This window comes from Solanum verrucosum, unplaced genomic scaffold (genome assembly GCF_900185275.1).
Source record: "Solanum verrucosum unplaced genomic scaffold, falcon-dt-bn FXZP01000103.1, whole genome shotgun sequence".
NCBI lineage: Eukaryota > Viridiplantae > Streptophyta > Magnoliopsida > Solanales > Solanaceae > Solanum > Solanum verrucosum.
The window spans coordinates 1,904,852-1,921,904 of NW_026020048.1; the positions used below are offsets into that span (position 1 = coordinate 1,904,852).

At 32.9% G+C, this 17,053-nt stretch overlaps 2 protein-coding genes across 2 annotated transcripts; one reads left to right on the plus strand and one right to left on the minus strand.

Moving 5' to 3' along the window:
- Positions 1-1,418: 1,418 nt before the first annotated feature.
- Positions 1,419-8,418, minus strand: LOC125822653 (uncharacterized). The gene is made up of 7 exons (XM_049502082.1): positions 8,277-8,418; positions 7,489-7,549; positions 4,914-5,032; positions 2,598-2,737; positions 2,204-2,354; positions 1,949-2,108; positions 1,419-1,870 (listed from the first exon to the last, which is right to left on the minus strand). Exons 2-7 carry the CDS (start codon positions 7,499-7,501, stop codon positions 1,779-1,781), a joined length of 675 nt encoding a protein of 224 aa, XP_049358039.1. The 5' UTR covers positions 7,502-7,549; positions 8,277-8,418; the 3' UTR covers positions 1,419-1,778.
- A 5,715-nt stretch (positions 8,419-14,133) lies between these two features.
- LOC125822655 (myosin-1-like) lies at positions 14,134-16,876 on the plus strand. The gene is made up of 6 exons (XM_049502084.1): positions 14,134-14,429; positions 15,084-15,216; positions 15,408-15,551; positions 15,635-15,753; positions 15,842-16,030; positions 16,224-16,876. Exons 1-6 carry the CDS (start codon positions 14,163-14,165, stop codon positions 16,668-16,670), a joined length of 1,299 nt encoding a protein of 432 aa, XP_049358041.1. The 5' UTR covers positions 14,134-14,162; the 3' UTR covers positions 16,671-16,876.
- Positions 16,877-17,053: the final 177 nt, after the last annotated feature.

Here is a 17,053-nt window from a genome sequence, read left to right on the forward strand (position 1 = left end):
TATAACGGTGGTAAAATTACTTCACCCTTATCAAGACGTCTCCTGTTTGAGCTCTAGATATGGAGAAAATGAGCATCACCCCAAATGGGCCTACAATGAGCCATTCAAATTTAGTTGAAGCTCCAATACGACCAAAAAAAACATATACTCCCTCCGTCTCATATTATAAGTCACATTTTCCATTTGCACTTGCATTAAGAAATAAGGTAGTTTTACCCTTATGCCCTTAATTAATATTTGCTTATGACAACTTTGTAATAAATGATGAAATGTTAGATTTTAAAAATATAAATATATTTGGATGACTATTTAAATTTTACCTTTTGGAGCCAAATTTTTTCACCAATTGATCCAAAAAAAATTAAAAATCAAGTTTTTCCCACCTCAATTTTCCTATATATTTTGTTGAAAATGTTTTTTTATATTTTTATATATAAATTCTTAAAGCAAACATGACAACATCACAAAATATTCAAATTCCATTACTTTAAATTGATCTAAATTTAAAATTAGACTACAAATGAATTTTAGTTCTAGTTCGACAAATCATTTGTTTTTTTTATTTAAATGATGCATAACTCCTTTATTTGGATCTTGATTTTTCTCAATTTGGTCTTCACATGTTTTGTTAAGTCTTCTATTTTTACATCCTTTGAACTTTTTGAAATGTCATCTTCCTTGATAAAATTTGTTGAAGTTTCAACTTTCAAGATTATTTTTGATTTTTTTTTCATCTTTTATTTTTAATTTGTTTGTTGATATTTTTTTTCAAAATCAGATTTTATAGAATAAGTAGTGAATAAAGAAAGTAGTAAATTAATGAATGAAGTACTCTCCCAATGAAATTAATTACTTGTAGATTTCCTAGGTTAGTCAAAGTAAATACATTTTCAAGATTATTATGGGCAAAATATGATAATTTATGTATAAATTTTATAAAATGACATATATTGTGGTCCAGCTATTTCTAGAAAGGGGTGACTTATAATATGGGACGGAGGGAGTAATATTTTCTGGAAAAAAAAATCATGACCACTCCTGGAAAGCCAAATCTGAAGAAAAACAAACTATCGCAACTTCAATTCATAATGCCTACTTATTTGTTATTTGTAATTATAACGACTTGCATCGAACCTCTAAAATAGAGTTAATTTTTTCTAAGTGTTGACATAAGCTAATGAGGTGAAGTTCTCAAGAAACAAAAGTTCGTGCCCAATCTCAAGTACTGAGATGGATAAGAATTGTCTGAGGTTCATGCCCTCACGCAAAGGCTGAATTTGGCAATCCAAGTAGAATTACATATTGACTATTCGAACAGAAGTTGCATCCAATCTCAAGTCACTGTGAATTTGATTTCCGCAACAATTTTAACAATTAACTGTACACATTGGCAAATGGTCAGCATCAAGAAGAAAGCATGAAAATAAAGGATCAAATAGTTTTGAATAAGACAGTTACATGAAATCTATAGGTCCAAAATCTGAGATCTGAATCATACAAGAGAACGCAGATCAACCGACAAATCATTTACCAACGGATCTTCAACCAGTAACTGACCACAAAATGTAAACAAAACAAAGGATACTTTCTTATTTGACCCAAAAGAAAAAAGAAAAAGATATGACACACTCAATAAGACTCCAGAATAGGGAGGTAACAGGGCTCCAAGATCTTCCTCATAGTTGTCACTTGTAGATTCAAAAGATCTCCAGACTGATATAGCTAGAAAGGTAAAAAAACCGGCCTAACATTCCTGTCTTTGCTAAGTTTCCCCCTCTTCACATGAAATCAAAATCATCATAACCATCATATGCATTTACCACTGCATCATCATCTGCCTTATCAACATGTAGCTGCTTCTTCTTTGCACCTGTAAGGAAAAAAAGTCATAAACCCTACCAATATAGAAAACACAATTATCATAGAAAGTAAGTATGCACAGCAGTACCTGTCTTCTTTTTACTTGCAGTGGCTTCCTTTTCTGCTTTAATCTTCTCATTTGCAAATGCAGTAATAGAAGAACCAATGTCTTTAGCATCTTGCCCTTTCAATGAGGTCATCGACAATCTCATAACAGCCTTGAGCAACCCAATGTAGTGGTAGCTTTTCTAAAAAAACAGCAGACAAGCATTTAATGCCCAGTCAAGTTAAACCCCGACAATTAAGAAATTAGAAAAGACTGAAAAGATTAAATTTGCCAAACCTCATATGGTCGCAGCTTATGAGAGATCAACTCAGCGTATTCCAAGAAATCACTCTCGCTTTTTGGGATAAAATTTTCAAGGGTCTTGTCATCACCACCTTTCTTGGCAAACAATTCAGCTGTGGACTTATAATCAGCTTCTTCTACAAGCCTGTAAATAGAAATGTGATAAGAATTCTGAATATCTCCTGATGTCAATAGCCACATTGTATTATCTAGTTCATCGAGAAAACAAACAAATTACACAGGGAAAACATCACATAATTCCCAACCACATTCATAATTCAACTTATTAACTATAACCAATGACTTGGCGTGACACCAGCTTCGTAAACATCTAAAGTTCTAAACTACTAATCCTCTATTTCTCAATCAAGGCATGTAAGTTCCTAACCTTTGCTGGCGAAGTTTTTCTGCTACTGGATCTAGAGGCTCTTCATTGGTATGAACTTCGACTTCCTTGCCTTTCTTTTCACCAGCCTTTGCAGCAGACTTCTTGGGGGCCTTCTCAGCAGGAGGTTCTGGTATAGGTGCCTGATTAATCCACCACACCTTGAGTTGATTAGACCAAGAAGTAGGATGCAGAGTAGGTACTTGACATAGGGGACATATCACCAGAACATGAGAATCACAGAGCAGGCAGCATGACGCAAGAGCACATTGAATAGAAAAATATAGGTGTGAAACGAATATAATCTTACAGAAGACATGAAGGATAATAATTAAAGTTATCTTACAAAATAATACTCCACAGAAGACAATCACCCTACTGTTAGGCATTGGTTCTATAAATAGCTGATGAAACAAATTATGAGGTCATTCGATAACGTTCTTTTCAATTCTCCCCATGGATCAATAACTATCCAATCATGCAAGGAAAACCTTTAATTTAGCATTGTTAGAAGTAAATTTAAAATGGACGAATAATATGAGCATCTTATAATTACATCGCGGAAATGACTTTTAAGAAATCTAAGTCTTAAGATTAAAAGCTAAAAGAGCCTTTCTACAACACTACTATATGAATCTCCATTCATCATATTTATCTATTTATGTCATCATCATGCCAAATAAAAATAAAAGTGAAGAATAAATTAAAAATGTAAATATGCAAATAAATAGCAGCAGTAGTAATAAACAAATTATAATAAAAGTTTCTCAAGTTTTTACTGCCATATAAATCTATTACAAGTTCAAAATACTCCTAGAAAAGCAATAGGTCAAAAACAATTTACTAACAAGACTAAAACCTATTTTCAGCTAGTAGATATCTCCTACATTACTGTTTCCTTCCATTGTGCCCTATATATAGCTGAGCCTACATCGATTCGAGGCATTGTAGGCCTTTCAAGACAACTACCTTTCATGTGATCCCCATCCACCCCCGACCCCCCAAAGCCCCTTTTAAAACCTTTAGCTCATCATAGTTTCCCCAACAATACATTTGATTGACAAAGGACCTGATCAAACCATCTAAAGCAGCATTCACTCCTTATATCCTCATTACGTGCTACTTGCACCTTCCGGTGAATATTGTCAGTTCTAATCTTATATGACCTATGTACTTTCCTTGTCAATATACACAAATGTTACCTTCTCAAAAATATTACCGTACATCTCTATGAGTAATTATATTCATTCATCCATCATTCCATTCTCTTGAAAAGACGATATCTAAATTGTTTGCACTTGGCACCACAATCCTGACTAGTCTTACCTCAACTCCACTCGCTTCATATTAGCAAACTAGTAGAGCACATAGTCAGCTTATATAACTTAACAAAAGAAAAACTAAAAACAGCTTTTTACTACGAGTCATTCTTTTCTACTACATTAAATGATGATAACCGCATAATTATCTTGATCAGGCTTATTTCATTGTTCTCAGTATTAGACACGAAGTGAGGATTCCTAGTCTATGAACTCATATGCAAACACTAACACAAGTCACATCCCATAGGTTTTCTGCACACACAGCAAACAATGACAAGATATGGAGGCATATAAATCTGTGTTTTATGATTAGATGATTGGATATACGAGTGTTTTACTTGACTCCACAAAATGGTATATTCACATGACAAGATCCATGGTTATTGTGTTGTGTATCATCCCACTCTACATACCTTTATTCATCTATTAGTCGTATGATAACTAAATAATAATGGCGAAACAACCTACTCAAACACATGGAATTCACCAAGAATGAGAAGCATCTGATGTATAACAGAAAATCAACTGGATCCAAAGAGATCGAAATATTAGCTTACACTTCCAGGTTGGTATGGAAAACATGACCAAATGTCTTTTTATTTTTTTTTATAAAGAGCATGCCAAAATATCTAATCAGGTTTAAACACTTCACCAGCCGATTAAAATATTTGTCAAACCTACTAATGCAGATGTGCTAAGACATATTAATTCTATAAAGCAAAAACACAGAAATATAATCCGTTGATGCAACGACATAAAAATCCCTTAGATAATTCTTGGATAAGTCACTCCAAGTAAATATTCTCAATGCAAAAGAATAATTTCCACTTTTCAAGACACTGATGAACAACACTAGCAGGTATGAGGCAACTAACATTATTATCAGAACAAGATAGTTTAACTAAGATAATTTTTTTGTGGGGAGTGGGGGAATTGATGAGTGGTAAAAGTGTGTTCACGAAACAGACGCAGGAAACCAATAAGTTGTCTACTATACCGGAGCAGGCTCCTCTTCATCTTCCCAAGATTCTTTTACATCATTATCCTCTGCATCTTCATCATCCCATTTACTCGTTGGCTGATCCTTCTTAAGTAGATCTGGAACTGGTACATCCTCTGAAATAAAACATGCATGTTATATACTATCTTGCATATATTGATGGGGTTAAAACTAAAATATTTGTCAAGTGAAATGAAACTCAGAATTCGCTATCAAATAACAAAAACTTAGGCAATTATGTGAATAAGATTATGGTAGTATAAAAGACTTCAACTGAAGAGGTATTAGGTTGAGGATAGTTACATCCCTTTTTCTGCATGCACAATAAACCATGTCAATGCCCAATGGAGAGGGAATCCAAGTGTTTTCAAAAAGACAAATGATTCAAACCCAAAAATAAACTGGTTTTAACAAGCAAAATCTCCAGAAATAGGGACCCAAAGGCTGGGCACCGGACCGGAATGGGACCACCGGACCGGAACGGGACGGTTTGACCGGTACCGGGATGAACCGGACCGGAACTTCCGGGATGGAGGCTCAGTTCCGTCCCGTCCCACTATATACCGGGACGGACCGGAACGGAACGGGATGGGATAAACGGGACGGCACATATAGCTATTTCAAAAAATAATTATTTTTTTGAGTTATTTTGAATTACGAAAATACGAATGTTTTTTTTATTTTTCTAAGTTATATTAGTTTATAGTATTTAAGTTTTAAAATTTATAATAATTTTACTGAAGTTTATTTCAAAGATATTTTTTTTTAATTTTTACGTATATAAGTTTGTAAGTTAAGTTTAATAAAGCTTTTTTAAAAGTTTTTGAGCTTATGTAGTTGTGTTACAAGTTTTAAAGATTTGAATCTTTTGAAGTTTATAAGTTAATAAGTTATATTTATAACTTGTAAGTTAAATAACTTAAGTTTGTAATTTTAAAAAAATTAAATAAACAAAAAAGAAATGCTAATAAAAGTAAATAATGACAAAAATATTATTTTTTATTTTAATTAAAAATGATTTACCGGGACCGGAACGGAACCGGGATGAACCGGTACCGGTATACCGGTACCAAATCATGATACCGTTCCGTTCCGTGTACCGGTTCAATGTATCCCATCCCGTCCCGAATACCGGAACGGTACCGGTACAACCCGTTCTGGTGCCCAGCCTTAGACCCAACATTTATGGTTTTATTCCAATTACTGCAAATATTCTACCACTTACAATGGTAGTTGCTTCTTGTAAATGCTATGCTAAAAGATTGTATCAGTTACCCAAAAAAAATGGACCAGTGAGTTCAAGTGAGTAGGCTCAGCACTTAGACAATCCAGAAGCAAGTATTATTAAACCCTTACCACAATAGAGACAGCATAAGCAGCTTACCATTGATTAGTGAGATGAATTCTTAGATTATTGTTTATTCCTTTTCCTTTCTGCCACACACAAACCCTGGTGTGGTGTGAGTGATGACAAAGCATAAATGAGGCAAAAACAAAATTGTTGCTGACTTAAGGAATGCGTTCTACTCTATTTTTGAAGTCAATAGGGTCATACCCACAGAGAGTCACAGAAGTCTATGAATCTTGGAGTTTACGAAGTTATAAAGTCATAGGAGATCCGGATTATGATCCTTGTGAGTATTTTTTGGTGTACTTAGACAGTTAGAAACTATATATGTTTTGATGGAATCTCAACTCCGTCCACTCTTCAAAAGCTAGATGCCTGGTTAATTAGTTGGAGCACCTAACCCCTGCAAATAGCACTGATCTGTTTTGGACTTCGATAGCTCCCTAAATCTAGTATAGTTTCTTTGGATGCAATCTCTCTTTTGTACCTTTTGCATCTTCTTGATACCTATTAATGAAACATCTTACTTCATCCAAAAAAAATTGAACTGTGCGCACCAAAGTACAAATTATGGAACAAGGACTGTTTTGTGTTAATGTTGTCCTGCATTCATACAAGACATGTCCCCAAAGAAGGGAAACATTATTTATATTGCACACCTAGTTAGACTGAGATTTAACGTAGCAATGGGGAATTGCAGACAGCAATTGCACACCTCAAACCCCTGGCATCCTACAGGATCATGATTGCTATGCTACATCTCAAAACTTCTTTTGAATAGATAAGGATCATAAAAGAACACGGTGATTGTATCTTTCGTGAATTTGGCAAAAGAAAAGCTACAACACTAAATATATTTTACATCTTCAAATTAGATTTATGGCACAGAACTTTGTCTATCAGACCACAGCCTTCAGGACAGTAGTTGAACAATACCAATGTTGAGGAACATACAACACAAGGAAAATTCATACCAGTCTTGCACTAAGTACTCAGCAAGGGACTTTACTCCAATATAAAAGTTACACAGAAAGTTTATAAATGATACTCTATCATTAAACAGTAAAGGAACATACAAACAATCATGTTTTAATGCTTTCCAATTAAGTAGGAAGAGCAATGAATTGATTCCTAAATAAAGCAAGATGTATTAGCATCAGAAGTTATTGAATTAGTTTTCCTTAGGAAGGTAGTTACAAAAACAGTTAGAAATATCAACATTACCCCAATCCTCCATCTCTAGTTGATTCTCTTCCGTCCACAAAAACTTGTTAAGTTCAAGTATCTGCAGTAGAAAAAACTCAGTTCTTTTCCAGAGAAACCAAATTATCAGCAACAGAAACCTTTTTAATCAAATCACTAATATACAGGAAAATCAAATCATTCAATTATGCAAATAGAACTCCAAGATTAATCAAGAACATCGTCTCGTTCCCAAGATTCTATTAATACCCACACATACAGACTTGTCAAAAACCATAACACAATGTCAATGGAACTCCAATATTAATCAAGAACATCACCTCGCTGCCAAGATTCTATTAATACCCACACATACAGACTTGTCAAAAACCATAACACAATGTCAATGGAACTCCAATATTAATCAAGAACATCACCTCGCTCCCAAGATTATATCAATACCCACTCATACAGACTTGTCAAAAACCATAAAACAATGGAAGAAAAAAGTTTCAATTAATATCAGTGTTCGAGTCGGTCGGACATTGTATGTCAGGTAGGGAAGTGCGGCTGAACCCTAAAACCGCCACTTAAAGCAGTTCTCAAAAATTACAAATCCGAAAGCCCTAAATTCAGTTCAAAGACATAAGGATATATTATATGACGCGTGAGACTCAACTACGAACACACACACACATATATATATACATCCAAAGACGCCAAATCACAGAGAAAAGCAATAAATTGAACCAAGAAACAAGATTGAGCGAATAAACCAAAAACAGAGCAAGAACCGAGTAAACGCAATAGATGAAAAAGGAGATACTTACATGGGAAGAGAGATAACCCGAGGTGAACAAATCTGATGAAGGCGATGTAAAATGGTTAAGCACCGTATTAAGCAATAGCAGAATGTGAAACAGCGTTTCCGATGACCAAAATACCCTTGGCTCAAGCAGTCCAAGATGGAGAAAGAAAATCAAACAGTCAAGATGCCTTTACTTTTATAGTAAGTAGAATATAAAAAAGGAAAAACTAATTACTCCTTTCGTTTTACTTGCCACTTTTTCCTAAAATAGATTTTTATTTTTACTTGACATATCAAGAAAAGATAATAATTTTTTCTATGTTTTAATGTCAGAATGACATCATTTAACAGGTTTAGTAAAATAGTTATATCATTAATTACTCCCTCCATTTCAAATTAATTGAATTGTTGAGGTGTTTCGCACCCTTTAAGAAAAGAAGATTAAAACATAAATTAGGTATAACTTTCCATTTTTACCCTTATTAATTATTGACAAATTTATTATTAAAATAACTAAACATTAATTAATAAATAATTCCAATACTAATTAATGAAGGGTAAAATTGGAAGAACATTAAGTAGTCTAGAAAATTGAACAATTAAGTTAATTTGAAAAATGAAAAATGTTTCAACAATTCAATTAATTTGAAATGTAGGGAGTATTTTCTTAATGATTGTGTCAAGTCAAACTGTGACAAATAAAATTAAACAGAGGGAGTAGTTGATCATCTTATTAAAAATACTTATTTCATATTAGTTGTCCACTTTATTAAATCAAAAAAACATTAAGTAAAGTTTTTTATATTATCCTTATGATTAATTCTCTTAACAGTGTGCACATTTGTTTGTAAAATTCCTAAAAAAGTTTTTAAGGGGTGAATTAGTAAAATTATCTTTTTATTTATGGTTTCTTAATATGCATGTAAAAAAAGAAAATGATCAACTAATATAAGACAAAGATAGTAATAAGGAAAACATATCATATGTATTTACTATACATCGCTATAGTTTGAAATAATTATCATTTACGACTACTGCTTTATAAAGGCTAATGCACTCTCTCTCCTCTTTCTCCGAGACCTCATTCGCTTCTCTCCTTCCTCCAACATTCTAGCTCGTCTCTGACCTCCTTCTAGTAGCTTTTTTTTATATATACAAATCAATTATGTCAATTGTATTCTTGATATACTTATTAATTAAATATACAAATTAATTATATCTATCTCCTCTCTCCTAGATCTTGTTCGCCTCTCTCCTCAATCCTCTCTCATCTTTCATCTCTCCTCCCTCTTCCTTCTCCCGATCTCGCTCACCTCTCTTCTCCTTATAATATGTAGTTACGAATTGTAAGTAACCAAATTATAGCTAAGAAGCTTGATTATGTTTCTAGTCTTACTTGTTTTTGAAATTTCCTTTATAAAAAATTACGTACTTGGAATTGAAATTCTACCATTAAAGATGAATTTGAAATTTAAATTTAAGTTTAAATTTAAATTGAATTTGAAGTTCTTTAAATCTCATAAACAAGCATAAATTTAATAAAAATTTCATGAGACACCTTATTTAAACGTTGTCATTTAAGTTGTAGCCATTGTTAACAATTATTTAATTGATCCCACTTTTAACAAGTTTCCAACAAACCTCCTCCTCCGACTTCTATATATACATATTTTAGCTTTAAAACTTCGATAATACTATAATCACATCATCCATTCTCTTCATTTCTTACATCATCATAAAAGACTCGTAAACTAAATATCGTCTATAACTTTTATCTTAACATAAAAATCTTACATCCAAAATCATTAAAAAGAATAATCGATCACTAATAATTTAAAAGGTAGTCCAGAAGCTAGAAGGCATGGTTCAAGTAAAAGTATATATTTTTTGGCCTCTACAAAGCTAAATATATATATCCAAAGTCAAGCATGAACTAAAATTATGTCTAAAGAAGGAAAACTTGCAAAAATAATTTAACATATGGTATAAATTTGACTTCGACTCCAAAAACGAATATTTGTACTCTCCGGAGAGGGTTTAATTAACGAGTCAAGTCTAATTACAAGTAGATCAATAAATTAATACCATATATTTAATTTAAATGTGAACATATTTCACTTCAACTTCGATTAATATGAGGGGCTTGAGTCATAAATTCAATATTAAGGAAAAATGTGATTCAATAGGTGGAATTACAAGAATAATTTTAAGATATTTGTAAATTGTAATATGCTAAAAGCATTTTTTTAATCTTTTTTTTATATAAAATATAATTATGAAACTTAATTTCCAAACTGCTCTCTTCTTCACTTTATATTTTTATTGTTTAATCTCAAAATTCCTAATATTCTAATCCTTGGGGAATAGATCATCATTTCTAGGCCTCTGCTAAATATACAAATCACTATAATTATTTTGTGTTAGAATTTAAACTATTTGATTTTGAGTAAAATAATATTTGTCATACCCACACTCATCCAATGGATTTAATTTGGCTAATATTTTTTCAACTTTATTGGGTGGCCAGGGTCCAACTTAACTAACAACATGTGAAATTGGATTGGCCTATGGATGGTCCATTTTGTTTCACTTTTGTTTGAACGAGTATAAAAAATATTTGGTAGGAAGTGTTTTTCTGAGGCCCTACACAACGCAAATTTAGATTAGTTGGACTCTAATACGGATATCGAATCGAAATAATAAAATATCACAATCTATTGTTAAATGAATTGGTTACATGTAAGTTGTTTAAAGGAGATGGTTTAAATTTAAATTACCAATTAATCCTTAGATTAATTAATACAGGTCAAATTGCTTTCTTCATTTATGGATGTAACCTGTCTTTTCCATTTATTTTTTGGAAAAGGGTCAAAATTACCCCTGAACTATATGAAATAGACCATTTATACCCTTCGTTACATTTTGGGATAAAAAATGCCCCTGCCGTTATCCTAAGAGACCACAAATACCCTCAAGAGTTAACACCCCAAATTTTTGTTGACGTGGCAAGCCACATGGAACTAATCCTTCCACCTAAGCGTTGCCAACTAGGATTCACTACAAAAGAACTAGACCTTTAGCGGCAACAACAGTCGCCACAAAAGCCCAGAAAATCGTCACTAAAAGTTTTTAACATTAAATTCTAATTTTGTTTTTTTTCTTCATTGTTTTTAAAAAACCAAATATGATATCGATTAAGTAGGAGTTTGAAGACACTATATGTTTTATTTTTATGTCATATGTAAATGTATAAAATGTACAATGATGCATTAATTATATATAGTAGGAGATTTGAATCGAGAAGTAATTTTGATTATTTTTCGTAATAATATTGGATGTTTTTAATATGGATATTGCAAGTTATTTATTTTAGAAAATTAGGTCGCAATCGAAAATTAATTATCATATTTTTTTGTTGAAAAAATAGGTTTTACTAGCGAATGGTTGTTGGAGCCTTAGTCGCCACTAAAAATCAATCATAACCTTTAGTGGCAATATTTTGGGATTTTGTGGCGACTTTGTCGCCACTAAAAGTCAAGCTCTTTTGTAGTGAATCTTAGTTGGCAATGCTTAGGTGGAGGGATTAGTCCCATGTGGCTTGCCACGTCACTCAAAATTGGGGTGTTAACTCTTGAGGGTATTTGTGGTCTCCTGGAATAACTGCGGGGGTATTTTTGATCCCAAAATGTAATGGAGGGTATAAGTGGTCTATTTCGCATAGTTCAGGGGCAATTTTGACCCTTTTCCGTTTATTTTTAAATGGAAACTCTGTTAACAAATGATAACTTTTTTCATATTACTACAATACAAAGTGACAAATGTCCAACTAAAAACACTAGTCTTATGGGTAGGAACTCATGTACATCCCTTTTTTTATTAATATATTTTTGGGAAAAGGGTCTGAAAAATACTTCAACTTTGGCCAAAATTGTTGTTACGATATAACATTTTATGGAGGATCTTCTACCCACTGCACTATTTAATAGTGTATTTAAAAGGTATATATGTGCCCACGTGGACACGTTATTATTTATAATTATGCAATATTTGTGATGATAGACATATATATACCTTTAAAATACACTATTAAATAGTGTAGGGAGTAAAAGGTCATTTCCAAAGTTTGGTATCGTTACTGCAATTTCGATCAAAGTTCGGATATATTTCAGACGTTTTTTCCTATATTTTGATAAGAGAACTGAAATACACACAAGCTAGTTTGATGATGGAATTGAGATTTTCATGGAGGGGTTTAACTATGAAAAAATAAAATGTGAATAAGTTGATGCGATTTCAACATGTACTTTATATACATAAAAAAAACTTTAATCATATATAAATAGTATTTTCTCTGTCCCAATTTACCTGACACATTTTGAATTTCGAGATTTAAACAAATCTATTTTTTATCTTAAATTTTTCATATATCTTTTAAATATTTTGAACGATCAATTATTGTGATTTAAAATACTTTTTACGTTGCTCCACTAATCTCTACAACCCTAGTTGTGATTCATTGACATTGAACCATCCCAGCTTTTTGGCATGACAAAATTTTAGAGATATTAAATTAGTGGGGTACATCTTTCCATGAATTTTTTTTAACCAATTGGCTTTTGTGTCTCATCATATGAAACCAATGCTTAAAAATGAATAATATCCAAGTACCAAAGTATAATATTAGTCCAATTTTAATAGACAAAATTCAGGAGCTCGAGGCACATTGATCATAACCCTTAATCATTTCCCCCACTTTCTTCTTCAAACTCTTATTAGACATATAGTAACTTGCAAGAGAACCCTAAATAATTAAAACTTTAGTAGTAACAGTTTCTTCATATCACAATAATAATTCCATCTAATTAATTAACCATGCATTGGATCTAATCATCTAATAAATTCTAAATTCACTGGATAGGATTAGGTAATGAAATCTTGTTTAATTTAATCATATAGTAATAAAAGTTTGGTCCAAGCGTTGAACAGTTAAAGCCAATTGAGATCTTGCTAAGATTTTCTGTAAATAATAATAAAAAGATTTCTTTTGAAAATCTAAGCTTTTGACTAGTCCAATTTTTAGAGAGGAAATGATTGAACTAACATAATTAAGAAAATTTGTAAATTGCTTACTATAGTTCTCTAAATTTTGGAGACTAATGCCAAATATTACTTTGAAGTCAATTCAGGTCACTTTAAAGTGAGGGAAAAGGAAGTACTTCTAAGTTATAGCTGTTTAGAATGTGACAAATTATGAGAGAATTCTTAGAAAGAAAAACACAAAATTAAATTTTTTAGATTATATATATAGTCGCTATAACGTTTTTTATAATTCACATGTTATAGTAGGTAACTTGTGTCAGATTTCAAGATTACAAGTTACCTAGACCCTGATACATGTTGCTGATGGGACGTGACATGTATCTTGTAGAACTAGTCGAGGTGCGTGCAAGCTGATCCGGACACCTAAATTACATACTAGTATATAATTTATAAGCTCTTTACAAATCTATATTGGGATGTCCCAAGAAGTAATTATACCAACCATTCTTGCTTTCCATTTCTTCATCATACATCAACCCAATGAGTTCATATTTGTGGCCTCAATCAATTTTTAAAGTATCCATTTTGTCTTCCAAGAATTGCTACAAAATTCCCATTATTTTAATGGTCCTCTGCTATGATTATATATATATATAAATGGACCTACATGAACCTTCAAGTACTTCTTTCAAACAAAGCAAAAGCTGTGAAAAAAGCAAATCTTTCTGACAATTTACACATGCAACCTCTTATTATTCTTCAAACATGCTTAAAATTTTGGCATCTCAAGTAAAGCCAAACAACAGCAAGAAGAGGTGACAAACTCTCAGTTCTTGTAATATATATTTGTTTGTTTGTGTCTTCTGTGATGGTGACAACTTATCAGATGAAGAGTCTTAGTACATTAGAGCTTATGTTAGAGGAACTTCAGCAAGAAGATGAAGAAACAAATGATTTGCCACCACCTTTGCCTGTTAGGCCTGTCATTAAGGCTAGGTTGCCTAAGGGCAGAAGGAAATTGACACCATTTGGTAAAGAAAAGAGGAATCTTAAAGACATTAGGGCTCAAGAAAATGCATTTGTTGATCAATGGAGTACTTCAGAAGAGAGGGATTCTGCAGCCATGACAGATAAGGTAAATGGGAATGAATTAAAGAATTAATTTTTGTTAACTTGCACATGCCTCGACTGTTCCATACTTTCTTCATTGGGTACCTGCTACCTCCCGTCAGCATTCGTACTGCTTAACTATGCCAACTAAGGTAGAATAAAAGAAAATAACCTAGCTAGTTTTGACTTTCTGACAGAATTTGAATCATTGGATACCTGCTACCTCCCATCAACACTGGTACTGCTATATGTTGACTCTTTGCTAGAATTTGAACCTTTGTCGATGGTTTATTCTCAGATCGTTAGGCCACACCTCTGGATGCATTAATTTTGTTAAATTGTAGCAAAGGGGTTTCTACTTTTTAGGTTCATGAAATTTACTATGTGATCATTACCTACATTAAGTTACAGCAGCAGGACAATGACTCTTGGAAGAAGTAGTACAACTAAAGCTTTTCCAGATGCAAAATTTATCTTCACCAACTGGCAAATGTGGTTAGTTCCTAGATTAATGAATGAGGGCATCTAAATATTTATTAATTGGATGACAGAATGTACAAAGGAAGATTCACATAGCATCTTATTTAGACTGAATCACAGTCATATTTCTCATAATTTCAACTGTTGTTAGCTTACAAATTATACTTAATTTTGATGGTAAGTGTGGTTTATTTCACAGATTTGTTTGATGGTTGATCAGAGAGATGGAGCTGAACTAAGTAGAGTACTGCAAATTCAGAGATGCTTTCGCGGCTATCAAGCCCGCCAGTACTATCATGAGCTTAAAACAGGAGCAGTAGCTCTACAATCATGTAATTCACAATATCCTATTTTTTTTCTCAAAACTTCATATGCTATAATACTAAGTCCACCTTCAGAAAGAAAAATCAATCATATCAAACTTAATAGTTCTTAAAAACATATGCCTCAAGGGAAAAGAACTTCAGCATGTTATTTTGCATTTTGATGATCAGAGCTCAACCATAGTCGTCGATTCTTGCAGTTGTGCGTGGTGAAATTGAAAGAAAGTATTATCAGGGTCTCACTAGGAGGTTAGCAGCAATTATCTTTATACAGAAACACATAAAGAAGCATCATCATAAAAGAACAGAACGACAAAGAACTGCAGCCATATGTTTGCAGTCTGGTAAGATTGTAGAATGCTTAATCCAAAATTTTGAATATATAGTTTTGAAGATAGTCCTCAACTTTTCTCTATGCATTCTGCAGTTAGTCGAGGTTGGTTGATTCGAAAGAAGTCCAATCTCTCAGGTGATGAAAAACGATCTTGTGTTGTTCAGAACATTAGAGAAAAAAATGACCTTGACAATAAGGAACCAGAAACTAAGGTGTGCTTTATTTCTTTGAAAATTGGTTCAATGTCCTGAAAAACACATATCTTAACCACTTTGGTTGCTTGAATGAAACTCCCTTCAGGTACCACGTTCAATTCTACTTGATCTTCAGAGGCATATTTTGAAGACAGAAGCAGCCCTGGAGAGAAAGAAAGAGGAAAATGCAGCTTTGAGGCTACATATTCAGCATTATGAGATAAAGTGGAATCAGTATGAATCAAAAATGAAAGCTATGGAGAAGATGTGGCAAGATCAGTTAACGTCTATACAAGTGAGCATTCCATGTCTTCATTAAAAAAAAACAAAATGTTGTTCAGTGGCATCTCGTATGGATATCACTTCAAAATGTGCTGCAGATTACTTTATTTGTTTCGATAAAATCCCACATATAAATTCTTATATAACATCAGTGAGATTGCTTAGTGTTATTTGCTTTAACCAAAAGACATTTGTGTATCTTGCAGATAAGTCTGGCTGCAGAAAGGGAAAAACACGGGGACGAAAAGACTAAGGGAAAACTCAGACTACTGATACTTCAAGATCAAGATGAAAATGTGCATAACAGATTCCCAAGAACTACATCTCTTCGAACAAGTGCATTGAATCATCCTGATGAGGTACATGATACACAACCACAACCAAGTGGGAGATCAAATCCCAATAACAAGTGTGTTAACCACCATGTGATGGACATGGTCAATCACTATCAAAATTTTGTCGTCCACGATCAATGTAATTCAGGGGAGGAGGGTTCCGCCCTCAGGCCTAACGATGAGCTCCAGAAGCTGAAGATTAGATTTGAAGCATGGAAGAAGGATTACAAGAATAAATTGCGCGAGGCCAAAGCAACAATGAAGCAACTAGGACACTCTGAAAGGGGGAAGGGTTCAAAGATATGGTGTGGGAGATGAAAAAGTTAATGTCTTATGTTAGATCCTCCAATTGGAGGACATTTTCAGAGGATTTGACACGGGTGCAACAACAACATATTTGGAGAGTCTGATCAACGTAGCCTCTCATTATCATTTATTCTTCATACTTCATATTTACATGTACAGAACAAGCATATAAACTGTCAATGTCATACAACCATTGAAGAAATATAAGAGAATATGTTGAGGAAAATCGAAAAGACTAGGAACTTCCGCCCCTGCCTCTGTTCCATATTAACTGAATTTCTGCCTCTATTCCATATTAACTGAATTTGTAAGGCAATGGCACACCTATTAAAAAAAATATTTAAATAGTTTAAATCATATTTTCCACTATTACCCTTTGTGAAATTATAATTTAA

Excerpts from the sequence above, each read along its gene's own strand:
- LOC125822653 (XM_049502082.1), bottom strand. Across the intron at positions 2,738-4,913 it reads ATGAAGAGGAGCCTGCTCCG|GCACCTATACCAGAACCTCC; the intron begins GTATAGTAGACA and ends TGGATTAATCAG. Across the intron at positions 1,871-1,948 it reads TGCAAGTAAAAAGAAGACAG|GTGCAAAGAAGAAGCAGCTA; the intron begins GTACTGCTGTGC and ends TTTTCCTTACAG.
- LOC125822655 (XM_049502084.1), top strand. The coding sequence starts at position 14,163 with ATGGTGACAACTTATCAGATGAAGAGTCTTAGTACATTAGAGCTTATG. Across the intron at positions 15,217-15,407 it reads AGCAGTAGCTCTACAATCAT|TTGTGCGTGGTGAAATTGAA; the intron begins GTAATTCACAAT and ends CGATTCTTGCAG. Across the intron at positions 16,031-16,223 it reads ATCAGTTAACGTCTATACAA|ATAAGTCTGGCTGCAGAAAG; the intron begins GTGAGCATTCCA and ends TGTATCTTGCAG.